Below are 23814 nucleotides of genomic sequence, written 5' to 3'. Positions count from 1 at the left end.
GTGTGCTTGGTCTTGCACGAGCCTCAGCTGCATATCCAATTTTTTTTATAAAGTCTTACATTGACATTTTCAAAGGTCAAGGCTCATGGAAGAGAGAATGACAGAGGATGGAAAAAAAAATCGACAAAACAGCAGCAGGCCGAGGTGAACCTAACACTGTTCATGCTCTAAACAACTCTCACAGTCATGGATGATATATCGACACACTTCCAAGCAGAATAAAAGAGTAAACTCTGAGTTAACTGTGTATCAATACATTTTCAGGCAAATCCTCTCAGCAGTGGTAGTCTGCACATCTCGTGGATAAAACAAGAGCTGAAGAATAGATCATCTGTCACCAGGGTGGAAGGAACCACAGTTTGAAGATAGGTTGACTTGCGGAAGAAAAATTGGATGACACGGTGCTAAGCGAGAGTTATGTTACTGTAGCAACTGTAAATTGCTCTCAGATGCATAAAAAATAAAATAATGAGAAATTAATACAAAACTTGTGCACGCGTGCTCAGTGGAACTGGCAAATCCATACCGAAACAAAAGTGCTGCCACAACACAATGGGCATTCTGATAACTTTCCCACTTAACACAAAACGCTATACATCTACGATGATCAGACATCTCCAAAGTGTGTGAGACAGCCGGCTTACCTTGGTCACTTCCTTTGCCCAAAGCTTGCAGGAAATAAAGCCAAAAGGTAATAAAAGGAGAACAACAAAATGACAAGCCATTAGTGTAGTTAAGGAAATTACAAAATAACCAGGCAGTTAGTCATCAATTTCTGCACTTGGGTTTTCCTGAATAGTACCAGGAACAAAGGGTTAATCAAAATTGGCACAAATGTTCATCTTTTGGATACACAGTCAATTTAATGATAAGCTTTCAATTGTTTTATCTATTCCTTGTCAATTCAGTTCAGGTGGACATTTGGAATTAAATCTCATGCAGGTGTTCAAAGCAAGTAAGCAGGTTCAAATGTATACAAGGTGTCCGTTTGGTACATTACGTTTGCTATTTACGTTTTCCGGCTCTCCTCCAAAAGTATCTTTTCAAACCCACTGACGATGTTAGAAATACTTTTTTTTTTTTAAAGCGAGCAACCAAATGTCCAAAAGAAACAAAGTTGCTGCGGAGGTAAAACGTTCTGAATAAATCATTATATTCCATTATAAAATGGAAATTTTCGTGACGTTAAATTACAAAATCTACAAAACGTTGTTCAATTAGAAGAAAACCCCTCAAAATATGATCAAAGAATGGATAAACATATAGTGACAGTCCATCTGCTTCTTTGCTTTTGTTTTGTGCAAACAGATCCAAAAGAAAAACCATTGTGCCAAAATAGCCAATTTCAAACACTAGCAGAAGCTGCAAAGAAAGCCAATAAAGTATAATTGGAGAAAACAAGATCCATTTTCATTCACAAAAATAACTAATGAAGAGAATTACTGTGGTGGGAAAAAAAAAATTGACAATGCAATTGCTAGGCAACTGGGAATCAAAAACTGGGTGGTGAGTGTGCCCAGGCGAGGTCCCCAAACTGGTGAGTCTGCTCCCTGGTGAGCCTCCCCAACTGGTGAGCCTCCCCAAACCGGCAAGCCTGCGCCCTGGTGAGCCCCCCCCCAAACCGGCGAGCCTGCACCAAACCGGTGACCCCGTGTCGGGCAATCCTCCCAAACTGTCAACCTTGTACCCGAGTGAGCCTCCAAATCCATGAAGCACCATTACTCAGGAATTGGAGCTTCCAAACCAGGTTAAATAAATTATTTAACAATGAAAAGGAATAAACTAATGGGGGAGGGGGGGGGGAAGTCACAAATGTGCAAATCAAAAAACTTGAAGAACCCCACTTGGCTCCCTTGAGCTTCTACTAATACCCAAAAGGTTCAAACACATCGGAGAAATCACAGGAAGTGGAAGAGCATGCGAGGGTATTCAAGCATGAGAGAGATTTGGTCCCTTGAGCAGTGCACCAGTTACCGCAATGTTATTTTCTCCCTCCGCTGTGCTAGCTGCCAGCTGGTTTGTGCAAGCAGGTGTGGAGAGATTGGGGGGGGGGAGAATGGCAATCATCAAAGTAATGTCAGCTATGTTAATGAACTGCTGTTGGAAACATCCAAGATTGTTGCAATCTGAGAGGTGCACAAAGATACATCATGTCGTGTGACACGATTGTCAAGGATCAGTTGCTGCATGAAAAGCTCCCAATATAAATGCTTTGGTTCATATCAGCTATTGCAGTGCGATGACTATCCGATGACCATTGGTGAATAATTGTACAAAGCTTGAAAGCCACAATTTGGCGGCGTCCACGTTGTTAGGGTTCTTCAACCCATGTCAATGCAGAGTTAATTCATCCGTAAACACAAAGTGAAATGCATTTCCACATGCCATCTGTGCAAATCTAGCTTTACTAGCGAGTCAGGTCATTTGCAGTGACCTTAAATTTTCAAAAAGCCAAGGATATTCAAGCAAAGGATTGTTATTAGGAACTTTTCGAGAAAAAAAAGAAGTGAAAAATAATCATAGTAAAAAATAAAAGGGGAAAAAAAAAAAAAAAAAAAAAAGAAACATGGACGATGACAAGAGATTCCTATTTGACCGACCCCAGATTCGGGATGAAATGAAACATCCTTACCCCAGAAATGCTAGCAGACAGCACAAAATTACGAGGCCTAATGTCCTGAAAATCAGGCTCTGCCTAAAGAATGGAGAGAATGCAAGCACAGGGGCATTAGAGTAACACACACACACACACACACACACACACACACACACACACACACACACACACACACACACACACACACACACACACACACACACACACCTATTGGTAAGGTCACAACCTCTTTACCCCATAATGGGTCTACCTGGCAAAGTGATAAGATCAACATGTTACAGTGACAAAACAATTTCGTCCCCAATGAACGATGAGTCTCCAATCATGTTCCTTATTATCTCTCAACGTGAGCACCAAAATCAATCCGCTTTGAATGCATCTTGGACACTTTGATATAGGTGCGGGCAGTAAAGGCACACCTTAAGGTTGCATTTGTTTGCCAACATGAGTGAGCACAATGAGGCACGTTACAAGGTCAATGGTGAGTGATGTTTGGCATGGAGAGACTTGATGTGGTGAGGTACGAGTGTGACAAAGTGAGGAGGTGGGGACCCACACTGGCTTTCGCCTCACTGGCGCGTGCTTTCCGCAGGCGGGTCTTGCACGCGTCGAGGTCAAGGCGTTTGCTCTCGAGTAGGCGACGCTCCTTCTGCAGGCAGTGTCAGGTTATCGTTACAAGGATGTTGCTTTATCACGTTTTCTCTATTGATGAAGCCAATGTTGTTGTTTTTTTGTTTTTTCTAGACTTCATGACCAAATGCTGAAAAGCAATCCCCTTAGCTGCATCAAACAGCAAAAAAATCACCGCAATGGCCTTGTAATCTCCCTCTACGTAGTTGCGAAGAGGCGTCAGGAAACTCATCATAGAAGCTTGAACAAACTCTTTCTCAGCAGATCCTAACAATTTCTGGGTCTCTCCACATTTTATCAGGGTCTTGCCTGCAAAACAACCACCTTGTGTATGAGGTTACAGCATACTCATTCGTAAGAAGAAAGTCATTTAAGGGAATCAGACACAGGTGGAGGCCATCAGCCCATCATGCCTGTTCCACATCAACACCACACTAATGTATCAACACAATAACAAAATGCAAAATGTTAAAAAAATTTTTTTTTTAACAATTAAAGTGTTTTTTTTTTTTTTTAATCTGTACCTTCAGGGGCAAAAGGCATTCAGTGACTTGCAATATTCACCTAATTACACAACAGGTAATGAATGAAGTACTCTACATGTATTAATGATGAATGCATAAATTAATGAATAAATACACGAATAAGTAGAAAGTTCATAGCACACGACACCCCATGCAGGGTTCAAAGTATAATATTTCAATTTTAACTAGAACTACGTTGTCAATGGCACAGCATCGCATATTCCCACGCACACTGCTTTGTCCCATTAACGCTTGGTGAAATTTTATCTTGCAAAATGGATTGACTATTCTTTTCTATTTGATGTGCTTTATGACCAAAGACTTACTATGTTTACTAAATCAGAAGTCATTGCATGTCAACATTTCATGAAAAATTAATTTAACACTGTCCAGCAATATAGAACTGTGCATAAATTTAATCATAGGGATGAACTGTGTATGTATCTATAATTCCAGCAATCTCTGTGTGTCTGTGTGTCTGTCCGTCTGTCTGCGACTGCCATTTCTCAACCACCACCAGTCCGATCCGATTGAAACTTGCCAGGAATATTGCCGGGGACCCGCGGATGTGCCTTTTCAAGGTTTGATATCAATCAGACGAGCGGTTCCCAAGTTACGGCCATTTTACCGCCTTTTCAGTATTGAAAATGTGTATATATGGCAGCTGAAGGTGTCGTTCCACCTTCTCACCTTATCAGGCCTATTTTTTCCCAAATTATGAATAACTGGACGACCACCGGTCCGATCGGATTGAAACTTGCCAGGAATATTGCCGGGGACCGTGGATGTGCCTTTTCAAGGTTTGATATCAATCGGACGAGCGGTTCCCAAGTTACGGCCATTTTACTGCTTTTTCAGTGTTGAAAAGGTGTATATATATATGGCAGCTGAAGGTGTCGTTCCACCTTCTCACCTTATCATGCCAATTTTTCCCAAATTATTAATAACCGGACGACCACCGGTCCGATCAGATTGAAACTTGCCAGGAATATTGCGGGGGACCCGCGGATGTGCCTTTTCAAGGTTTGATATCGATCGGACGAGCGGTTCCCAAGTTATGGCCACTTATCTGTCGACCAATGATAGGACAAGTTGCTATGACATCACGAATGTCACAATTAATGTTTATTTATTACATTTTTTTTGCATGATTGATGGTCCGATCTGATTGAAACTTGCCAGGAATATTGCTGGGGACCCATGGATGTGCCTTTTCAAGGTTTGATATTAATCGGATAAGCAGTTCCCAAGTTACGGCCATTATCTGTCGACCAATGACAAGGCACGGTGCTATGACATCACTAATGACGTCACAATGAATGTTTATTTATGTTTTTTTTTTTTGTACGATTGACGGTCCAATTTGATTGAAACTTGCCAGGAATATTGCTGGGGACCCGCGGATGTGCGTTTTCGAGGTTTGATATTAATCGGACGAGCGGTTTCCAAGTTACGGCCATTTATCTGTCGACCAATATCTGCGAGAGAGGGGGACGGGAGAGGGGGGAGAGAGAGGGGCGGAGAAAGGAGGAGGGTGGGAGAAAGGAGGAGGGTGGGAGAAAGGAGGAGGGTGGGAGAAAGGAGGAGGGTGGGAGAAAGGAGGAGGGTGGGAGAAAGGAGGAGGGGGAGAAAGGAGGAGGGTGGGAGAAAGGAGGAGGGTGGGAGAAAGGAGGAGGGGGGAGAAAGGAGGAGGGGGGAGAAAGGAGGAGGGGGGAGAAAGGAGGAGGGGGGAGAAAGGAGGAGGGGGAGAAAGGAGGAGGGGGGAGAAAGGAGGAGGGGGAGAAAGGAGGAGGGGGGAGAAAGGAGGAGGGGGAGAAAGGAGGAGGGGGAGAAAGGAGGAGGGGGGAGAAAGGAGGAGGGGGGAGAAAGGAGGAGGGGGGAGAAAGGAGGAGGGGGAGAAAGGAGGAGGGGGGAGAAAGGAGGAGGGGGGGAGAAAGGAGGAGGAGGGGGAGAAAGGAGGAGGGGGAGAAAGGAGGAGGGGGAGAAAGGAGGAGGGGGGAGAAAGGAGGAGGGGGGAGAAAGGAGGAGGGGGAGAAAGGAGGAGGGGGAGAAAGGAGGAGGGGGGAGAAAGGAGGAGGGGGGAGAAAGGAGGAGGGGGAGAAAGAGGAGGGGGGAGAAAGAGGAGGGGGAGAAAGAGGAGGGGGAGAAAGAGGAGGGGGGAGAAAGAGGAGGGGGGGAGAAAGAGGAGGGGGGAGAAAGAGGAGGGGGGAGAAAGAGGAGGGGGAGAAAGAGGAGGGGGGGAGAAAGAGGAGGGGGGAGAAAGAGGAGGGGGGAGAAAGAGGAGGGGGAGAAAGAGGAGGGGGGAGAAAGAGGAGGGGGAGAAAGAGGAGGGGGAGAAAGAGGAGGGGGAGAAAGAGGAGGGGGGAGAAAGAGGAGGGGGAGAAAGAGGAGGGGGGAGATAGAGGAGGGGGAGATAGAGGAGGGGGAGATAGAGGAGGGGGGAGATAGAGGAGGGGGAGATAGAGGAGGGGGAGATAGAGGAGGGGGTGAGAGAGGGGGTGAGAGAGGGGGTGAGAGAGGGGGTGAGAGAGGGGGTGAGAGAGGGGGTGAGAGAGGGGGTGAGAGAGGGGGGGTGAGAGAGGGGGGTGAGAGAGGGGGTGAGAGAGGGGGGTGAGAGAGGGGGTGAGAGAGGGGGGTGAGAGAGGGGGTGAGAGAGGGGGTGAGAGAGGGGGTGAGAGAGAGGGGGTGAGAGAGGGGGTGAGAGAGGGGGTGAGAGAGGGGGTGAGAGAGGGGGTGAGAGAGGGGGGTGAGAGAGGGGGGTGAGAGAGGGGGTGAGAGAGGGGGTGAGAGAGGGGGTGAGAGAGGGGGTGAGAGAGGGGGGTGAGAGAGGGGGTGAGAGAGGGGGTGAGAGAGGGGGTGAGAGAGGGGGTGAGAGAGGGGTGAGAGAGGGGGTGAGAGAGGGGGGTGAGAGAGGGGGTGAGAGAGGGGGTGAGAGAGGGGGTGAGAGAGGGGGTGAGAGAGGGGGTGAGAGAGGGGGGTGAGAGAGGGGGTGAGAGAGGGGGTGAGAGAGGGGGTGAGAGAGGGGGTGAGAGAGGGGGTGAGAGAGGGGGTGAGAGAGGGGGTGAGAGAGGGGGTGAGAGAGGGGGTGAGAGAGGGGGTGAGAGAGGGGGGTGAGAGAGGGGGTGAGAGAGGGGGGTGAGAGAGGTGAGAGAGGGGGTGAGAGAGGGGGTGAGAGAGGGGGTGAGAGAGGGGGGTGAGAGAGGGGGTGAGAGAGGGGGTGAGAGAGGGGGTGAGAGAGGGGGGTGAGAGAGGGGGTGAGAGAGGGGGGTGAGAGAGGGGGTGAGAGAGGGGAGGGAGAGAGGGAGGGAGAGAGGGGAGGGAGAGAGGGAGGGAGAGAGGGGAGGGAGAGAGGGGAGGGAGAGAGGGGAGGGAGAGAGGGGGGAAAGAGGGGTGTGAGAGAGAGGAGCGTCACAATTCAAGAGGGGGGGAGAGAGGAGGGGGCGAGAGAGGGGTGAGAGTGGGGGAGAGAGAGAGAGGAGTGAGAGAGGAGGGGGGAGAGAGGAGGGGCGAGACTAGGGGGGAGCGAGGGGGCGAGAGAGAGGGGGCGTCACAATTCTTCTTCATTTGATATGAGGTCACAATTGACGCTGGAGACCTGAATATGCTTCCCAGGTGTTTCCCAAGTTATGGCCATTTATGATACGGTTGGTCCGATCTAATTGAAATAATGCCCCAATCCAGTCATCGTTTACGCACCTACGGGCCCGTACTAGTAATATTAATTATAATTATACATAATCAATTAGATAAATACAGTAAAACCTGTGACTGTTTGTACACTCATGGGGGCCATACAAGAAAGTTATATATAAAAGAATTTACCATACACAATGGTAAATACACATAAAAAAAAATCAGCCCCCATGACCCCACCCCCTCTGGCCCGGCCTCTAGGAGTCATATCAAAAATCCAACGATGTTGTGCCCTTCCCCATACATATATATATACTATGTCCTAAAGTTTCAAGTTCCTATTTCAAACGGTGTAGGAGGAGTTACAGGGTAAGACGGACGTTCTATCAAACGTTCCCATACATATATCAAACAAATGCAAACAAACGTACGGACGGAGACAATCACAATATTCCCACTTTTCTTCGAAAGCGCGGGAATAATAAAATGACTTTGAAGATCGTTTAAAAAAAATCCGGAAGTTTAGCATGAGTGAAGCAGTCTTATACACTGTAATAAGATGACATTGAGTCACAGTTTAGAATATAGAGGTTTTAATCGATCACCATCGAACGTAGCCTCAATCGACATCGAACATAGCTATCTGGCCACCTATTCTTCAGCCTCCCCTTCTCCCCCCAACACTGCACCCTCTCACTTGCCATATATATATATATATATATATATATATATATATATATATATATATATATATATATATATATATATATATATATATATATATATATATATATATATATTACTAGCAAATACAACCTGTCGCTTTGCTGATGGTGGTGTGAAGGTGAGGGGAGTAGAGAAAGAGAAAGGGAGAGAGGGGGGAGGGTAGGCAGAGAGGACGGATGGAAGGGAGGGGCGGGGAGAGGAGGGGAAGCGAGGAGTGGGTGAAGAAGGGGAAGCTCGGAAGGGGAGAAGAGCGAGGAAGAGGGGTGGAGGTGGGGAGAGCAATGCTCACGAAATGTTGCTATACAACGGAGGGAGAAGTGCAAGAGAGACAGAGAGACACAGACACAGACAGCAAGAGAGCAACAGAGGTGAGTGCTGCATTTCATTTGGAGGGGGGAGTGAGGAGGGGATAGACAGAGAGTGGGGGGGGGGAGGTGGGGAAAGGAGGTGGAGGGGGGAAGGAGGAGGGGGGGAGTGAGGGGTCGAGGTGGCATTTACAAAGAGTGATATGTGATGCTTAATGACTGAACACAAATAAAAAAGAAATCTCATATCAGAATATCTGTACACACAACGACACAATAGAGCTTGTCATGTTAACCACAGGCACATGTGCAAAAACTTTGATATCCCAGTTCTAGAAAATTCGTGGGAACATTAACCAAAAGCATGGACTGAAAATTAGGAAGTACTTCTCACGATCCCATCTCAGACCTAATGATCCCATCGAGCGTGAACATCGAAAACAAAGCAATGCGACCAGATATCATACTTCGGAACAAAAAAAAAGAGAGAAGACATTGCGAAGTGAGGTGTTAATACCAGTCGTTTTGGACTAAACGATGCAGAAATCAAGAAAATGACCAAATACCAAGACCCCAAGAAGGAAGTGAAAAGATCCTGGAAGCTGAAGAATGCCAAAGTTGTGCCAGTGATAGGGCTATCGCAATGATGACAAAGAACCTCATAGAGATATTAAAAACCATCCCTGGGAATATTATTGTAAATTAACTACAGTTGGAAGCTGTCCAGGGCTCAGCGACGATCCTGAAGACAGCCCTCGGCACAAACACTTTGAGAACAGAAAACTTCACACCTTGGTCCATGAATCACCCCTTACTGAAATGAAGGTGGATACTTTGAGCCCACCCTGGGAGGACTCCATTCCACATTCTGAAACTCGCATATGAAGATACCAATCAATGACACACACACACACACACACACACACACACACACACACACACACACACACACACACACACACACACACACACACACACACACACACACACACACACACACACACACACACACACACACACGCAAATGTACATACGTAATAAGTAAATAAAAACGACAAACACAAAGATTTACCTTGAAACAGCGTTCTTTGAAAGAGGATTTAAAGTGGGTAATTAGTGAAATTCAATTATAAAATGTACCAAGCCTGAGAATACAAAATGTTGATCTATAATTTATGCCTTCACAGCTTGAACAAACATGGATAGAACCTGGTCGGATGGCCCTTATTGTTTTTTGTAATAGACATCGATGTCGAAGTGAGAGGTGGATTACAAATGGAGATCGCACAAAGCGATTCATGCACATTTTCAGTGGATGAGACGCCTCCCGAGTCACCCACCGCACAGCACCGCGGGACCCATCAAAGGCGGAAACGTGCGTCTTATTGATGTGAGATTGAAAATACGGTTACTTTTTCCCGAAACGAACAACCAAGCAGCTTGGAGAGCGCTCACCAAGTGGCTTAAGCATTCAAGCAAGCACTCCAACGAAATGGTTCATAAGAAACTCGCTTGGCTCGCTTGGCATGCGATTAGCAATCACCGAACAGTCATATTAAACGTACACCTCCCGGAGACGCCCAAATCGGACAAATGAACACTTTACTCGGAGTCGGAACTGCTTGCAAGTTCAATTCTGGAGTTAAAATTCTATAATTCGCTTCAGTTTAAGAGATACTCATGGCGAACGCATATGCGGAAATGAAATAAAACAGCAAACGCTGACGTCTCTGAGCATTTATAAGCATTCCAATGTACCCAGCGATTTGTAGCTATGATGAACAGCTTGTTCCAAGTCAACGTGAGGTTGAGCAGGTCAAAAAAACATGGCGGCGTCAGACCCAAGCTAGGTTATCCAGGAAACGCCCTAAGATCCAAGACAGCGAGGTAGCAGAGGATCACCTGATAAAGGATATGATAAAATAAGGGCATTAATTATCTTCAAAAAGGGTGTTTTAATTAACCCAAAACATCCAATTTTCACTCATGCACTACCTTGGAGGTTTCTTGGTATGCATGCAAAGTTTCAGGCTGCTCGGTTTTATAGTTTTGGAGTTATCGAGGAGACACATACTGCCTTTTTTAAAGTACAAGTATATATATATATGTATATATACATATACATATACATAGCATGGTTCTTGGGAGTATTGTGAAGGCGATTCATGTTGTGTCCTACATTATTCAAGTATACAATTCCATTTACATAAAAGGTTTAAAGAAGTTTAAAGGCAAATAAATAATTAAATAAATTCCAGGTTTTACCACCATTTTACCCAGTGTCTTTACATCACCCTATCTTACATGTTAAATTAGTTCTTCGTGCTTGTTGTTTGTGTCCTTTATAACAAACTTAAATATACTCATCAGAGATGGGGAATCCCCCGCCATTGAAAAATAATTGAAATCAGATAAGCGGTTTTCCATTTATGACAAAAAACATTTTTTTCAAGTTGGCCGCCCCAGTCGGCCATCTTGGATCCAGCCACGCCCAAAATCAATAGGGTTCTTCCTTTTCAGGTGGTACATGTGTGACCCAAATTTCAAATCGATATGGCGAGCAGTTTATGAGTAATCGCACTCACAGCTACAAATGTTGACGCCCAACAAGTCAGCCGGACGACCACCCCAGCCGGCCATCTTGGATCCGGCCACGGCCAAAATCAATTGGGGTTCTTCCTTTTCAGGTGGTACGTGTGACCCAAATTTCAAATTGATATGGCGAGCAGTTTATGAGTTATCGCACTCACAGCTATAAATGTTGACGCCGCCCCAGTCGGCCATCTTGGAGCCGGCCACGCCCAAAATCAATAGGGTTCTTCCTTTTCAGGTGGTACATGAGTGACCCAAATTTCAATTCGATATGGCAAACAGTTTATGAGTAATCGCACTCACAGCTATAAATGTTGACGCCCAGCCAGCCAGCCGGACGGACAGCCAGACGGATGACCCGGGTGATAACAATATCCAACTTCCCCCACGCGGCAGGGGATAAAAACACCTTACCACGACATTATTAGAAACACCAAACCACTACATTATTAAAAACACCTCACCACGACATTATTAAAAACACCTCACCACTACATTATTACCAAAGTTGGTGTCAAAGCCACCCAATGCTCGCCTGTTTATACATTTATCGTTTTTAAAAGACGAGTCTAATAATTAATATTTTTTTATAAAGCATTGCAGTGAAGTATAATTATAAAGCAATATATGTATTTGTATATTGTAATCAGTAACAAGAGCGCAAGTGAGCACAATATACGCCCTAACAAGAAGGTATATACAGAATTGTGCTACTACATGGAAAACAGCATCCCGGTTGCCATGGCAACCACTTTAGATGACGAACGTAAGTCATGACACACCGTCTCCACAGTCTGTACCTATGTACCAAATATGAAACGTGAAAGTTGAAAACTTTGGGAGTTAGAGTGCGGACAGGAACGGACGGACAGTCAGACAGACAGACAGACAGACAGACAGACAGAAAGACAGACAGAAAGACAGACAGAAAGACAGACAGAAAGACAGACAGAAAGACAGACAGAAAGACAGACAGAAAGAAAGACAGACAGACGGACGGACAGACGGACGGACAGACGGACGGACAGACGGACGGACAGACGGACGGACAGACGGACGGACAGACGGACGGACAGACGGACGGACAGACAGAGAGACGGACGGACGACCGGTATCACATAATACGCCCCGATATATATATATATATATATATATATATATATATATATATATATATATATATATATATATATATATATATATATATATATATATATATATATATATATATACACACATCGGGCGTATAAAAAATAGTGTGGTAGATAAAAACATTAGAAAGTAAACTGGAGGGGAGCACTCGGGAGAGTGCAACCTCCGCCGCCAATACTGCTGGGTCACTCAAGTGAACCTTATATCTTATTCATTAAATATGATGTCAACAGTGCTGACAGTTATAGTTCTTTTCTCCAATTTTTTTTTTGGGGGGGGGTTGGAAATTACTTAAAACATGTAGAAATGCAAAAAAAAAAAAAATCTTCTCTAAATTTTTTTTTTGGGCGGGGGGGGTTGGAAATCACTTAAAACATGTAGAAATGCAATAAAAAAATTTTTTTCTCAAACAATTTTTTTTGGGGGGGGGGACCAAGTCCAAAATCTAATGGCATGATCCATACCTAACCCCCCTCACCAAGTTTCGTCGAAATCCGCCGAGGATTTTTTCCGTAATACAAAAAATTTAACATTTCCACGCTCACACTGACGCTATCGCTATAGCTCTCTGTTCTTCAAACAGGCGAGCTAAAAAACACCTTACCATGACATTATTAAAAACACCAAACCACTACATTATTAAAAACACCTCAACACTACATCTATCTATAATTCCAGCAATGTCTGTGTGTCTCTGTGTGTCTCTGTGTGTCTCTGTGTGTCTCTGTGTGTCTCTGTGTGTCTCTGTGTGTCTCTGTGTGTCTCTGTGTGTCTCTGTGTGTCTCTGTGTGTCTCTGTGTGTCTCTGTGTGTGTCTGTGTGTGTCTGTGTGTGTCTGTGTGTGTCTGTGTGTGTCTGTGTGTGTCTGTGTGTGTCTGTGTGTGTCTGTGACCGCTGTTTCTCGACAACCGCTGGTCCGATCTAATTGAAACTTGCCAGGTATATTGCTGGGGACCTGAGGATGTGCCTTTTCAAGGTTTGATATTAATCGGACAAGTGTTTCCCAAGTTATGGCCATTTATTTACCAAACCAATGAGAAGACACGTTGTTGCGTGGGCGTGGCCGATGGGGAAGGGAAGCTCAGCCGCTTTCGCCATTACGGATTACAACGTACGGACTTCCGGATCCATTACGGGTTACAACGTACGGACTTTCGGATAATGATGACTTCGTGTATTCTAATAATTTCTCGATTTCTTATGCGCATTTATAGAAAAACACAATGCCCCAAGTTATGATCGTTTTCATATTAGACGGTGTATAAATTTCGGTAACATCAGAGTGCTGGTATGCTCCGAACCAGGAAGTAAATTTTTCTACTCTCTTCTCTTTTTGTTTTTCCTTGCCACGACATTGCGAAAAGGTAAAATACGTTGGTGCTAATGGATTAATTGGGTATTAAAACTAAATTGCGAATAATCGTAACTGCGAATAATATTCGAACTTCCAGGCCACGCACGTACGGGCACTCGAGAGAGAAGAAACGGCCTGTGTTGTTGTTGTTTGTTGCCGGCTGTTTGAATATTTTTTTATGGGCACGTACTAGTTATTAAAAACACCTCGACACTACATTATTAAAAACACCTTACCACGACATTATTAAAAACACCAAACCATACATTATTAAAAACACGTCAACACTACATTATTAAAAACACGTCAACACTGCATTATTAAAAACACCTCAACACTACATTATTAAAAACGCGTCAACACTACATTATTAAAAACACCTCACCACTACATAATTAAAAACACCTTACCACTACATTTTTAAAAACACCTCAAGACTACATTATTAAAAACACCTCAACACGACATTATTAAAAACACCTCAACACGACATTATTAAAAACACCAAACCACTACATTATTAAAAATACCTTACCACTACATTATTAAAAACACCTCACCACTACATTATTAAATATACCATCAGATATGGGGAATCCCCCGCCATTGAAAAATAATTGAAATCAGATAAGCGGTTTTCCATTTATTACAAAACACATTTTTTTCAAGATGGCCACCCCAGTCGGCCATCTTGGATCCGGCCACGCCCAAAATCAATTGCGTTCTTCCTTTTCAGGTGGTACATGTGTGACTCAAATTTCAAATCGATATAGCGAACAGTTTATGAGTTATCGCACTTACAGCTATAAATGTTGACGCCCAGCCAGCCGGACGGACGGACAGCCGGACGGACAACCCGGGTGATAACAATATTCCCCTTTCCGCCACGCGGCGGGGGATAAAAAAAAAAAACAATAAGTTTCCTGTTTGGAAAGATTTTCAATTTTGTTTGACTGCCATGCAGATAGAATGAAAATTATATTATCTCACTCCTTTCTGCATGTGTACGATGAGGACAAATTCAAAGCCAAAGTACAGTAAAACGACAAACTTGTCTTCCTGTTCATGTTACGATTAGTGTTCAAAATATAACATTCAATTTAATCAAGTTGTTCCTCAATCTTAAACTGATGACAGACAGATGGACGAACGGACAGATGGATGGACATGAACAAATTCTTAACCCCGCTTTTCGCTTCACATGCATGGGGCAAAAAGTAACATTCCCAGATTCACAAAACCACCAAAGCCAAAGAAGTTAAAAGTCTGACTGCTTCCGCAACGACATTGACTCATTAAAATAGTCCAATATGATCAGGAATGACCACATTACCCTCATGGTCGTCACAATGCTCAACATGCTCCTCCTCCTCTTACAGCAGTGGACGGAGACCCTCGACCCTAAAATAAAAGCATTTTGCATCCAGTTCTTTAGTCATGACCGCCCCATACCTTGTTTTGCTGGCAATTCTACTTTATGTCGAACGGTTGCAGATTCCAGCAAAAGACTGGCAGTGGTGGCATCGCCCTTACAATACACCTGAAGATTATTAAGAATATAGCCCGACGCCAAGAGTATGTAAACAGGTAAAGCTAACATAATTCCAGTCCTTCCCAAAAGAGTGCCTAATTAATCCTTCAAACTTCCTTTGTGATTTAGACAGAAGCCATTCTTTTAAATCCTGGCAAAGTCTCATTTTGCATGAAAAATATTGACACAGTCATGTTATCCTTTCTCCGATTCATGGACCGATGCATGCTTTGTCACGGTACTCCTCTTACAGTTCTGGGCCGATTACATTCAGACTTGCAACGTAGGATCAGCACGACCCCAATTAGTGCATAGGGATGTTTTCATCTTTGCTGGTGGTCTTGGGAGGGATGTAAATTCTCGATTTAAATGTGTATCGTGCAGTGCCGCCCCAAGGGAGCAAGGGTATTACAAGTCCCCACCCTTTACAGTACAGTATTCCTGTCCCCACGTTTTCCAATGCAGTGAGGCGTTTTGAATTATAAGCAATAGGAATGTTTTTGCTCCATGTATGTAACCCGGGTTATTATTCCCCTGCCAACCAACGAAGTTGGCGCGGGATATAGAAATGGGTTCCGTCCGTCACATTTCGTTTCCGGAGCTTAACTACAAATCCCCTCAAGATATATTTACGAAATTTGGTACACATATCAAGCAAGTGGTGAACTGGTGCCTTTTGATATTTTCTAAATGATAGGTCACATGGTTTGGCAGCCATGTTGGATTCAAGAAAAATATTAAATAATGTTTTCTCTGGAATCACATAACCTAACGAAGCAAAAATTTGCAACTATCATCTTCCATCATGTCTGCATACATAGTAAAAATGACATCACAAGTCACATGGTTTGGTGGCCATCTTGAATAGAAAAACACACCTCATCCGATTAACACGAAACTTCTCACGAAACGATTAACACGAAACGTATTCCACTGGAGGATTGGAGGCAGAATGTAAATTTATGATGTCATAGGTCACATGGTTCGTCAGCCATCTTGGATTGAAAATTAATAAATTTTAAAAATCTTCTTCTCCAGAATGGCTGGACAGATCGAGTCAAAATTTCACATACACTTTCCCCAAGACATCCTTTCAGAAGTTTGTTAATTTCTAATTGATAGGTCACATGGTTTGGTGGCCATATTGAATCTACCCTAAAACCTTCAAACTTCTTCTCCAGAACGGCTGATCAGATCAAGGGGAAACTTCACATACATATTGCACATGCTTAGGGAATATAAGTTTGTTAATCCTCATTTACTATGGTGGGGGATATCGAAGACTTTGTCTTCAATGGATGTTAGTAACTTTTCTATCGCCGTCGTGTTTTTTTCCATTTCCCTCTTTAGTTGCCCTTGTCCTTTTTTTTTTTTTTTAACCTCTTTCATCCCTTGTCCTAGTTATTATTATTTTTGGGAGCAATTGAAGCAACTGTCAGTTGCTTATACACTGCCTCCATAAAAGGTATGTGTCAGAAGAACGTGTTTTATGCTTGGAACAAGACTGCCCGTAGGGCAGGTACTCTGCGAGTGATAATAAAACACTGGAGCACAAAAGTTAACAGTCGAGGAAGCAAAGCGGACATCTGTGCTGGTGACTGACCGTATGGTGTACTGGGGCCAAACTCATTGCCCGCATCGGTCATAAACTGGCCCAGCAGCTCCACATTGCACTGCCTTGCAGGGACCTTCTTTTCAAGCTTCTCGTAAACAAAATCCTCCATCCGTGTACCTGCAAAAGGTGTGTACACACAGTTAGCCTGGTGGCCATACACATGGTGGAATGCCGAGGCACAACAGGCAGTTGAAACTCCGAGCCTACCTTCACCACAAAGGTAATGGTGGATAAGGCAATTAACGATGGAGTGCTTGTTCTGCACTGCATCAAAAGGTAACCGCAAAACAAAGGAAACTTGGGAGTCACAAGAGCATTCCAAACTTGTCGGGGGGGGGGGGAGGGGGGGATTCAAAACTGTGCAATTTCATTTGGTGAAAAAGAGCTGGGCCTCGAGGCTTATAATCTAGGAGAGCACATGCATTCCCACAATCTCGTCGAGATACTGGATTACATCGCATGGGTCAAAACACTCCAACTCGAATTTGGAACAATAATGGAGTCTTGATGGTTATAATCACACAGCAAACATGCTTAAGCCAGGATGTCAATGACAGAGAGAAATGTTGGTAATTTAGGATCACAGAGTAAGTGATGATATGGAACAGACCTCCCCCTCCTGTTCTCGATGTGTCATGCAATTAAAATGATGCTTATGCATTGCTTGTACAGGAATGATGAACCTGGGTTGGGCTGCAGCAGCACTTCTGTCTGTCTCATTATCTTCTCCGTCCAATGGCGAGTCGTGTCTGCTCGTGCCATGAGATTCTCAAAGTGCGCGTCAAGCTCAGTTTTCTCTGCATGGCCCAACTTCTCTTCCGTGAACTGTCGAGACAGTCGGGATTGTGTGTCGGAAAAATGGTGGTTTTACACTCTCCCACAGAAACACTGGCAGCGCATGGTATATCCATGGAAACCACCCAAGCTGATAATGGCGAAGTTGGCACAACTCAAATCGATGTTCAACATCTGTAACCAAAAGGTCCGTCCGTACTCGTAGCCGTACACACGCTGATGGAGCCAACAGTTCGTGTCGGTCACACCGGGCCCCGACACCGTTCGCTTAGTCGTGCCAAAGTGTACGTTTAACTCGTAACATATTTTGCTTCTCATTAATCCATCGCATGGAAACTGCATATCTTATAGTGAAGTGAAGAAAGCAATTAAACCGAGTACAGCCCGGGAATACAAGCATTCGTTTCATTCATTAAAGTGTCAAACTGAAGTGCACATCTCTAAATGGGAAACATCGCGTTTACTCAAGAATGCAGAACCTTCATCCGACCACGATGCATTCCGTTTCACTTAATGCAGCATAGTGTGAGAGGAAACAAACACACTTAACTTAAGCAAAGTCACAACAACAGTAAAAGGTGTTTAATGCATCCTTAGTGTACATCCATCAACATGTGTTATGATTTGTGATGTGGAATGAATCTTTGTTCCAAAGTTTTGTTGAAGCTCTTCCATGGGCCAAATTATCATCAGGGAGTGAAACAGGCCCAAACAATTTGCCAATTCCCATTTCTGCTTTTCGTCCCCACTTGGCAGTATTGGTAGGAAGATGGCATAGCCACCGCGTTTGAATGAAAGTTCGAATATGACATACAACAAACACAAATACAGGTACATCTCCACATATGGAGCGTCCACCTGGATGTTAAAAATGGAGCAAAACAAGATTAAAACATCTGATGTCACATTCGTCGTTCTGACTGCCAAGGCTCGTGAACCTCCCACCCACAAATACCACTTCATATGTAGTATCAGACATGTCTCCCTCAACATCGTTTGAGATGATCAGATCTTTTCCCACCTCGCTCCAGATATGTTGTTGGAAATGTGGCAAGCTAGTGATACCAAGTGGGTAATCATGCAATTTGTAAGAGCAACAGAACCATTTCACAAGATCCATTACTCTAGGGAATCCAGGGGCATGGGAAAGTACATTGGATCGCTGCTCACAACAACACGTGACACAAGCAGGCACGCAACTTCACAACTGTTATGCAAGGGTTTTGTAGTGTGTTGTAGGGGTACCAGAGGTTACATTTATCAGCTGCATTATGGAGGCAGGGGAAGTGGGGGTGTCAGACTCTCATTGATAGTGAAGGCCTTTGTAATCCTAACAAATGGTGTGTGGTCACCAAGCTGCCCGTTGGCAAAAATGTGGACAAAGTGCATGCTTTACAAGTCTGTACAAGTTGCGCACAGCTGGGCCGTCGATACGCAAAAAGGGAAGTGCCCTGAACACTGAACTTCTCAGAGTCCTGTTTTGTATATTTCTGATTCCACTAAAAATAAAATGTAACATTTCCTGTGTGACATCAAGAGAGGATTAAAGGTGACCAAAGTGTGTTTGCACAATGAATAATAATCATACGTGTACCATATCCTCTCTATGGAGCATCGGTACTGCCAAGTCAGTGTCTTGGCAAAGGTGATGCTAGGCAGTTCTGGTAATGCCAGGCAGGTTGCTGTTGCCTTCCCAGCAGTAAGTGCAGGCAGGGATTTGCAATTAGTTGAGGGTGTCGGCGATAACTCACCTACTATTCTCGAAAGACACAATGGGATCTTTAACATCCACCAATGACCCTGGTGTTGGCTGACGGGACCTTCCAATAGATGGTACACACGTCAAATCATCCCAATGTCATGATTGGCACCCATCAGCAAAAGGCTGTGATCAAATCCTAACAGCTGGGTTTTTAAAATATGGCGGATTCAAACTAAAAGGAATGTCACACACAGGTACGTTTGCCTCAGGCTGACTGCCCAGACTCATGAGACGCACACAATTTGATAACAAACGCCACAACAAAAGGCTCGTTTATCATCACCATACGTCGCATCGATTCACCAATTCTGTGATACAGTGACCGGAGTTTTTTTAATTATTATTTTCCAATCGCTTAGTCTGCAATTGCCTTCAAATGTGAAAACCCAGCAACAGCTCCACGGCAATATGGCGAGGCGTCCAAGCAAGGAAGGACATATCGATTCATTCTCTCGTAGTTTTGTTTAACGCGGAGAAGCGTTTCACCCATTTCCATGCTTTGGTGCGACTGCAGTACTCCTCCATCATTAGCTCCACATCTCCGATCAGCGGTGTGGTCTCCTGCAGAGCGAGTGCACTACAGGTACTACTACGGGTAATCAGCAACCGTTCTGGATTGTGTACTTGGATACACAGTTGTATATTCACCTTTTGATGAGACCCTCTCACATACATCACAATCATGACACAGGTTTCCAATCATGTATCCATACCTCAGCTACCTCGTTGTCCTGCCAATATCCATGTACCCCTCTATCTCTGTTGCTTCCAACTACCAAAACAGGAATTTAAACCTATCTCCTGTTTCTGCTGCCAATACCTTTCCAGGGAGACCCTGCCATAAATCAATAACTATGACACTTGGTAGAGTGCATACCTCCACCAGGTGAAACAGTTTATGTTTTGTATCCCACTGAAAGGCCAGATCCACATCCGGACCTTAACCAATATCTAATCGGCTTGTTCTTGTTACCTACCTAACTCATCCACGAATTTTCATCTGAATCCATTCACAACTTTGTGTAATATCATGTTATACATCGTTTTTGACCCTATCTCTCAATGATGAAAAAAATCACTGGAAAAAAAAAAAAGAAGCTGAAAATAAATTTATTGGATCCAGATCTTCATCAAAATCTAATCAGTTCGTTCTTGTAACACACCCAAGCTGTCCACAGAGATTCATCCGAATCCGTCCACAATCTTTTGAGATATCCTGCTCACAGGCAAACAGAAAGACAGACAAACAGGGGTGAAAACATGAACTCCATCATGACCATTCACCTTCGGTGGAAGAGGCAATTACTATCCAAATAAAATACCTCTACCTTACTACCCTCCTAAAACTCTTCTCCCACTTTACTCTTCGGCTTTGACCCCTGGTCCTGTCACTGTCTATTCTGTGGAAAAACTCTTCTGTACTTGTTATGTCGATACCCTTCATCATCTTAAATATCTCAACAAACCCCCTTTCTCATGTAAAAGGTTCGTCTCCTTCAGCCGCTCCTCACAGCTTGGTCTCGACTCTAAAGGAATGGACCGACAAGATGAGCAAAAAGTGCAGAATCACCAACGGAGAACAAAAAACACTTGATCAGAGGTTAAAAAGGTAAATAAACATATTTTATCATTTTTAAAAGGCCAAATCACCATTTGAAGCGCTCAGAAACACAAATCATTCCAACAGTGCCGTTTTTACCTGCAGTCACGTTATCGATATCATTCAGGACTCGAGTCACGCGTTTGTGATTGGACGGAATACAGACACGTGCGTCATCTTGAAACGTCACAATGACTGATGGATCACCATCGCAACCATCAACGTTGTGCTCAAGAGAGCCGTGTGGAGATTACGGGAAAAATACATTTTAGTCAAAGAATAATGGTACAAATGCATCGACAAGAAATACTGTTACAAATCTGGAAACCATCGCACACAACAGCCAGAGTCCTTATAGATCAGTTATATCGGTAAGTATGTGTTTCTAGGCAGGGTCCTGTCCTATGTTTAATGGGTGATTAAGTGTACGTGCGCTGCGCAGTTATTTTATAGATAGGATTTTTACATCACCAACAACGACAACAACACCCATCTTCGCTTTTACAACAACACTCTGCTCACGGCATTCTTCACACGCTCCCGGCATGCGGGTGTGTGCGTGAGCAGAATTCCATATCCCAGGCGGTGTAGATTTCGCACCAAATATGGTCATGAAGCGTTTCGTTCCGGCTTGGCGCCAAATAAGGGTATGCGTCATTTTCCGCCCAATGGGCGACGAGCGGACCAAAAGCCGGGGCGGTCCTTTGCAAGAAGGCGGAGCCTCGACACGCCGTGCACCCAATGAGAGCAGGCCACGGGGGAGTGGACCGCGCCCAAAGGGCGGAAGAAAGGATTAAAGTTTGCGTCCCGTCTGCTCGAGGGCGCTTCTGTCTGGGTCTGCGGCTGACTGCATCGCGTGCATCCGAGGGTCTCTTCTGGTGCATTAAGACAAGCGGTCGACCATCTCATCACGGGAGATCACCTCGTCTCGCCTTCTCTGGATTCGGCTGCCCTGGTCCATTCTTTGGCGACTGGTGCTCCGGGAACGTGCGGACGTCAAGCTGCGCAAACTCGGCCAGGTAGCCAGCATGTTCTCTTCCCTCTGAGCTGGAGAACAATAAAGACCTCGAGGTCCATCTCTTTCTGGGTGTGTGTGTGTGTGTGTGTGTGTGTGTGTGTGTGTGTGTGTGTGTGTGTGTGTGTGTGTGTGTGTGTGTGTGCCCCATCTGATAAGTATAATTGTTAAGTGCTTTTTGTTGTACATTATTTGCATTGCTTAGTCGGATAACTCTGCCCTTATGTGCTCCCCTTGTCCCCCGATTATTGTAAATAAATTCCCCTCTTGTTGAATGTACCAGCTCGTTCTTTGTCATTTCTATCATTTGGTTTGCTGCGCTGCGAACGGGAATTAGGAGGCCTCGTTGTTGCCGTAATTGTGCAATCGGCCCGCAGGGTTCTGGTACTCTCCGCTCGGGGTACGACTCGGATCCGGCTCGGATTGCGCAGATCCTGTCGAGGGTGAATTTTCCCTGGTTGTTTGGACGACGTGGGTATTTAGGTATATTGAAATTGGCAATCGACCCTACCCACGTGGTCGACCTATTGGCGATCTTCGGTCCGATAAGGGACCCGTGACCTTTCGGATTTATCCAAAAGCTACGACCTAAATTCCGGTGTGTTCGGCGGAGCCGACTCTACTGCTCCCCCTAGCGGTCGTGCCCCCACCGAAACCCGGCCCCACAACAATACCTCATAAAATCCGTCCGAGTGAGTTATGATCAATGACCTGGTTTAAAAGGGAATCGAGCAGCGGACACTTCAAACGAAAGATAACCTTCGCCGCCATCAAAACGTCATGGTTTTATCGAATATGTCGAAGTACATGAACAGTGAGCTCGTCGGACACGGTTCACATTCTTCAGCGACCGTACTCGTCCACAGCACTGTAAAACGGCCGTCCTCAGGACCCGGACCGTCGTGAACGCAGATACGCAGAGCACGAGCAGCACGAGCAGCACGGGCAGCACGGGCAGCACGGGCAGCACGGGCAGCACGAGCCCGGGCCTCGTCGTGAACCCAGACACGCAGAGCACGAGCAGCACGAGCCGCACGAGCCCGGGCCTCACCTGCACCGCACGACTCAGCAGGATGCCCGCCCCACTCGCCAGTTTTTTAACCGTGCTGTCCATACTCCTGTCTCTCTCTCAGGACACCACGACCAGGGTGCACAGCCACAGGGATCGCAGTCCTCGACGAGCCGGCGCCCTCCGAAGGATCGACTTGAGGAAGGAAGACGAGGCGTGGCCGCCGAGCCGCCTCGTTCACCGTTTAACGATATATTTCCGCCAATCTCTAGTAACATGAGCCTCGTGCGCTTTTCATTAATTCAGAATACACGGAGGTTTTAAATAAAAACACCACACGCACGGCCTCCTGTGGAACACGCGATGTATAACGAGTCATGGACACGACTGTCGTCGTTCCATGAGTTTCCGTTCAGGTTAAACGACGATGGCGGTTTTATCGACCGATGTATAAAACGTTCGAATGAAAGACATTATTGGAAAAATGGTGACGTCATTTCGAATGGGATGGATTCCATCGCTGAATGTTCGTCGTCATGGTGATAAAATGGCTAAATCATGGCAACCCTGCGTCAGGCTGGGGGGAAGGGGGGGTTGGGGGTGAGGAACTGAAGAACTGAGGGGGAGACGTAAAAAGAAAATAAATTAAATAATAATAATAATAAATAAAATATTCCATTACTGCTAACAACTACTCATCATGGCCACCATACAGGGACAGCCGTCGTGCTCACACAATGTCTGTCAATGCGAGTGCAATAACCGAGGGTCAGAGACGTGTGTGAGTCTCCGGATTTCCCAACACATCGATGAACGAACCCGATCATCTCGTCATCAAAATGTATTTTTTTTTTACACAGCGGTCGCTGAGTCGACATTTTCGAGGTAGCTCGAGCGTACTGAAAACGCAACGACTTTTTGCGCTCAGTAAGAGCGGCTCTTATTGGCCGCTGGT

The 23814-nt window shown here is 45.0% G+C and overlaps 1 protein-coding gene across 9 annotated transcripts in view; it reads right to left on the bottom strand.

The window, feature by feature from the left end:
* The window catches only part of SH3GLB1 (SH3 domain containing GRB2 like, endophilin B1), a 34937-nt gene extending 11600 nt beyond the window's left edge, over positions 1-23337 (bottom strand). The window contains exons 1-8 of one of the 9 annotated variants that reach the window (XM_085882293.1): positions 22902-23337; positions 17362-17503; positions 16667-16795; positions 3423-3556; positions 3174-3266; positions 2633-2695; positions 1975-2013; positions 645-668 (exon numbers count right to left, since the gene is read on the bottom strand). In XM_085882293.1, coding sequence (XP_085738419.1) covers positions 645-668; positions 1975-2013; positions 2633-2695; positions 3174-3266; positions 3423-3556; positions 16667-16795; positions 17362-17503; positions 22902-22964 — 687 coding nt within the window. In that variant the 5' untranslated portion in view covers positions 22965-23337. Of the gene's footprint in view, positions 1-644; positions 669-1974; positions 2014-2632; positions 2696-3173; positions 3267-3422; positions 3557-16666; positions 16796-17361; positions 17504-22561; positions 22832-22901 lie in introns of those variants that run through there. The other 8 variants (XM_085882294.1, XM_085882295.1, XM_085882296.1 and 5 more) reach the window with 8 other exon arrangements.
* Positions 23338-23814: the final 477 nt, after the last annotated feature.

This window comes from Eptatretus burgeri, chromosome 5 (assembly GCF_056783735.1).
Source record: "Eptatretus burgeri isolate ZD-2024b chromosome 5, Ebu_testis_v1, whole genome shotgun sequence".
NCBI lineage: Eukaryota > Metazoa > Chordata > Myxini > Myxiniformes > Myxinidae > Eptatretus > Eptatretus burgeri.
Note: the sequence above shows the minus strand (reverse complement) of the source record. Positions and strands in the feature narration are given on the sequence as shown.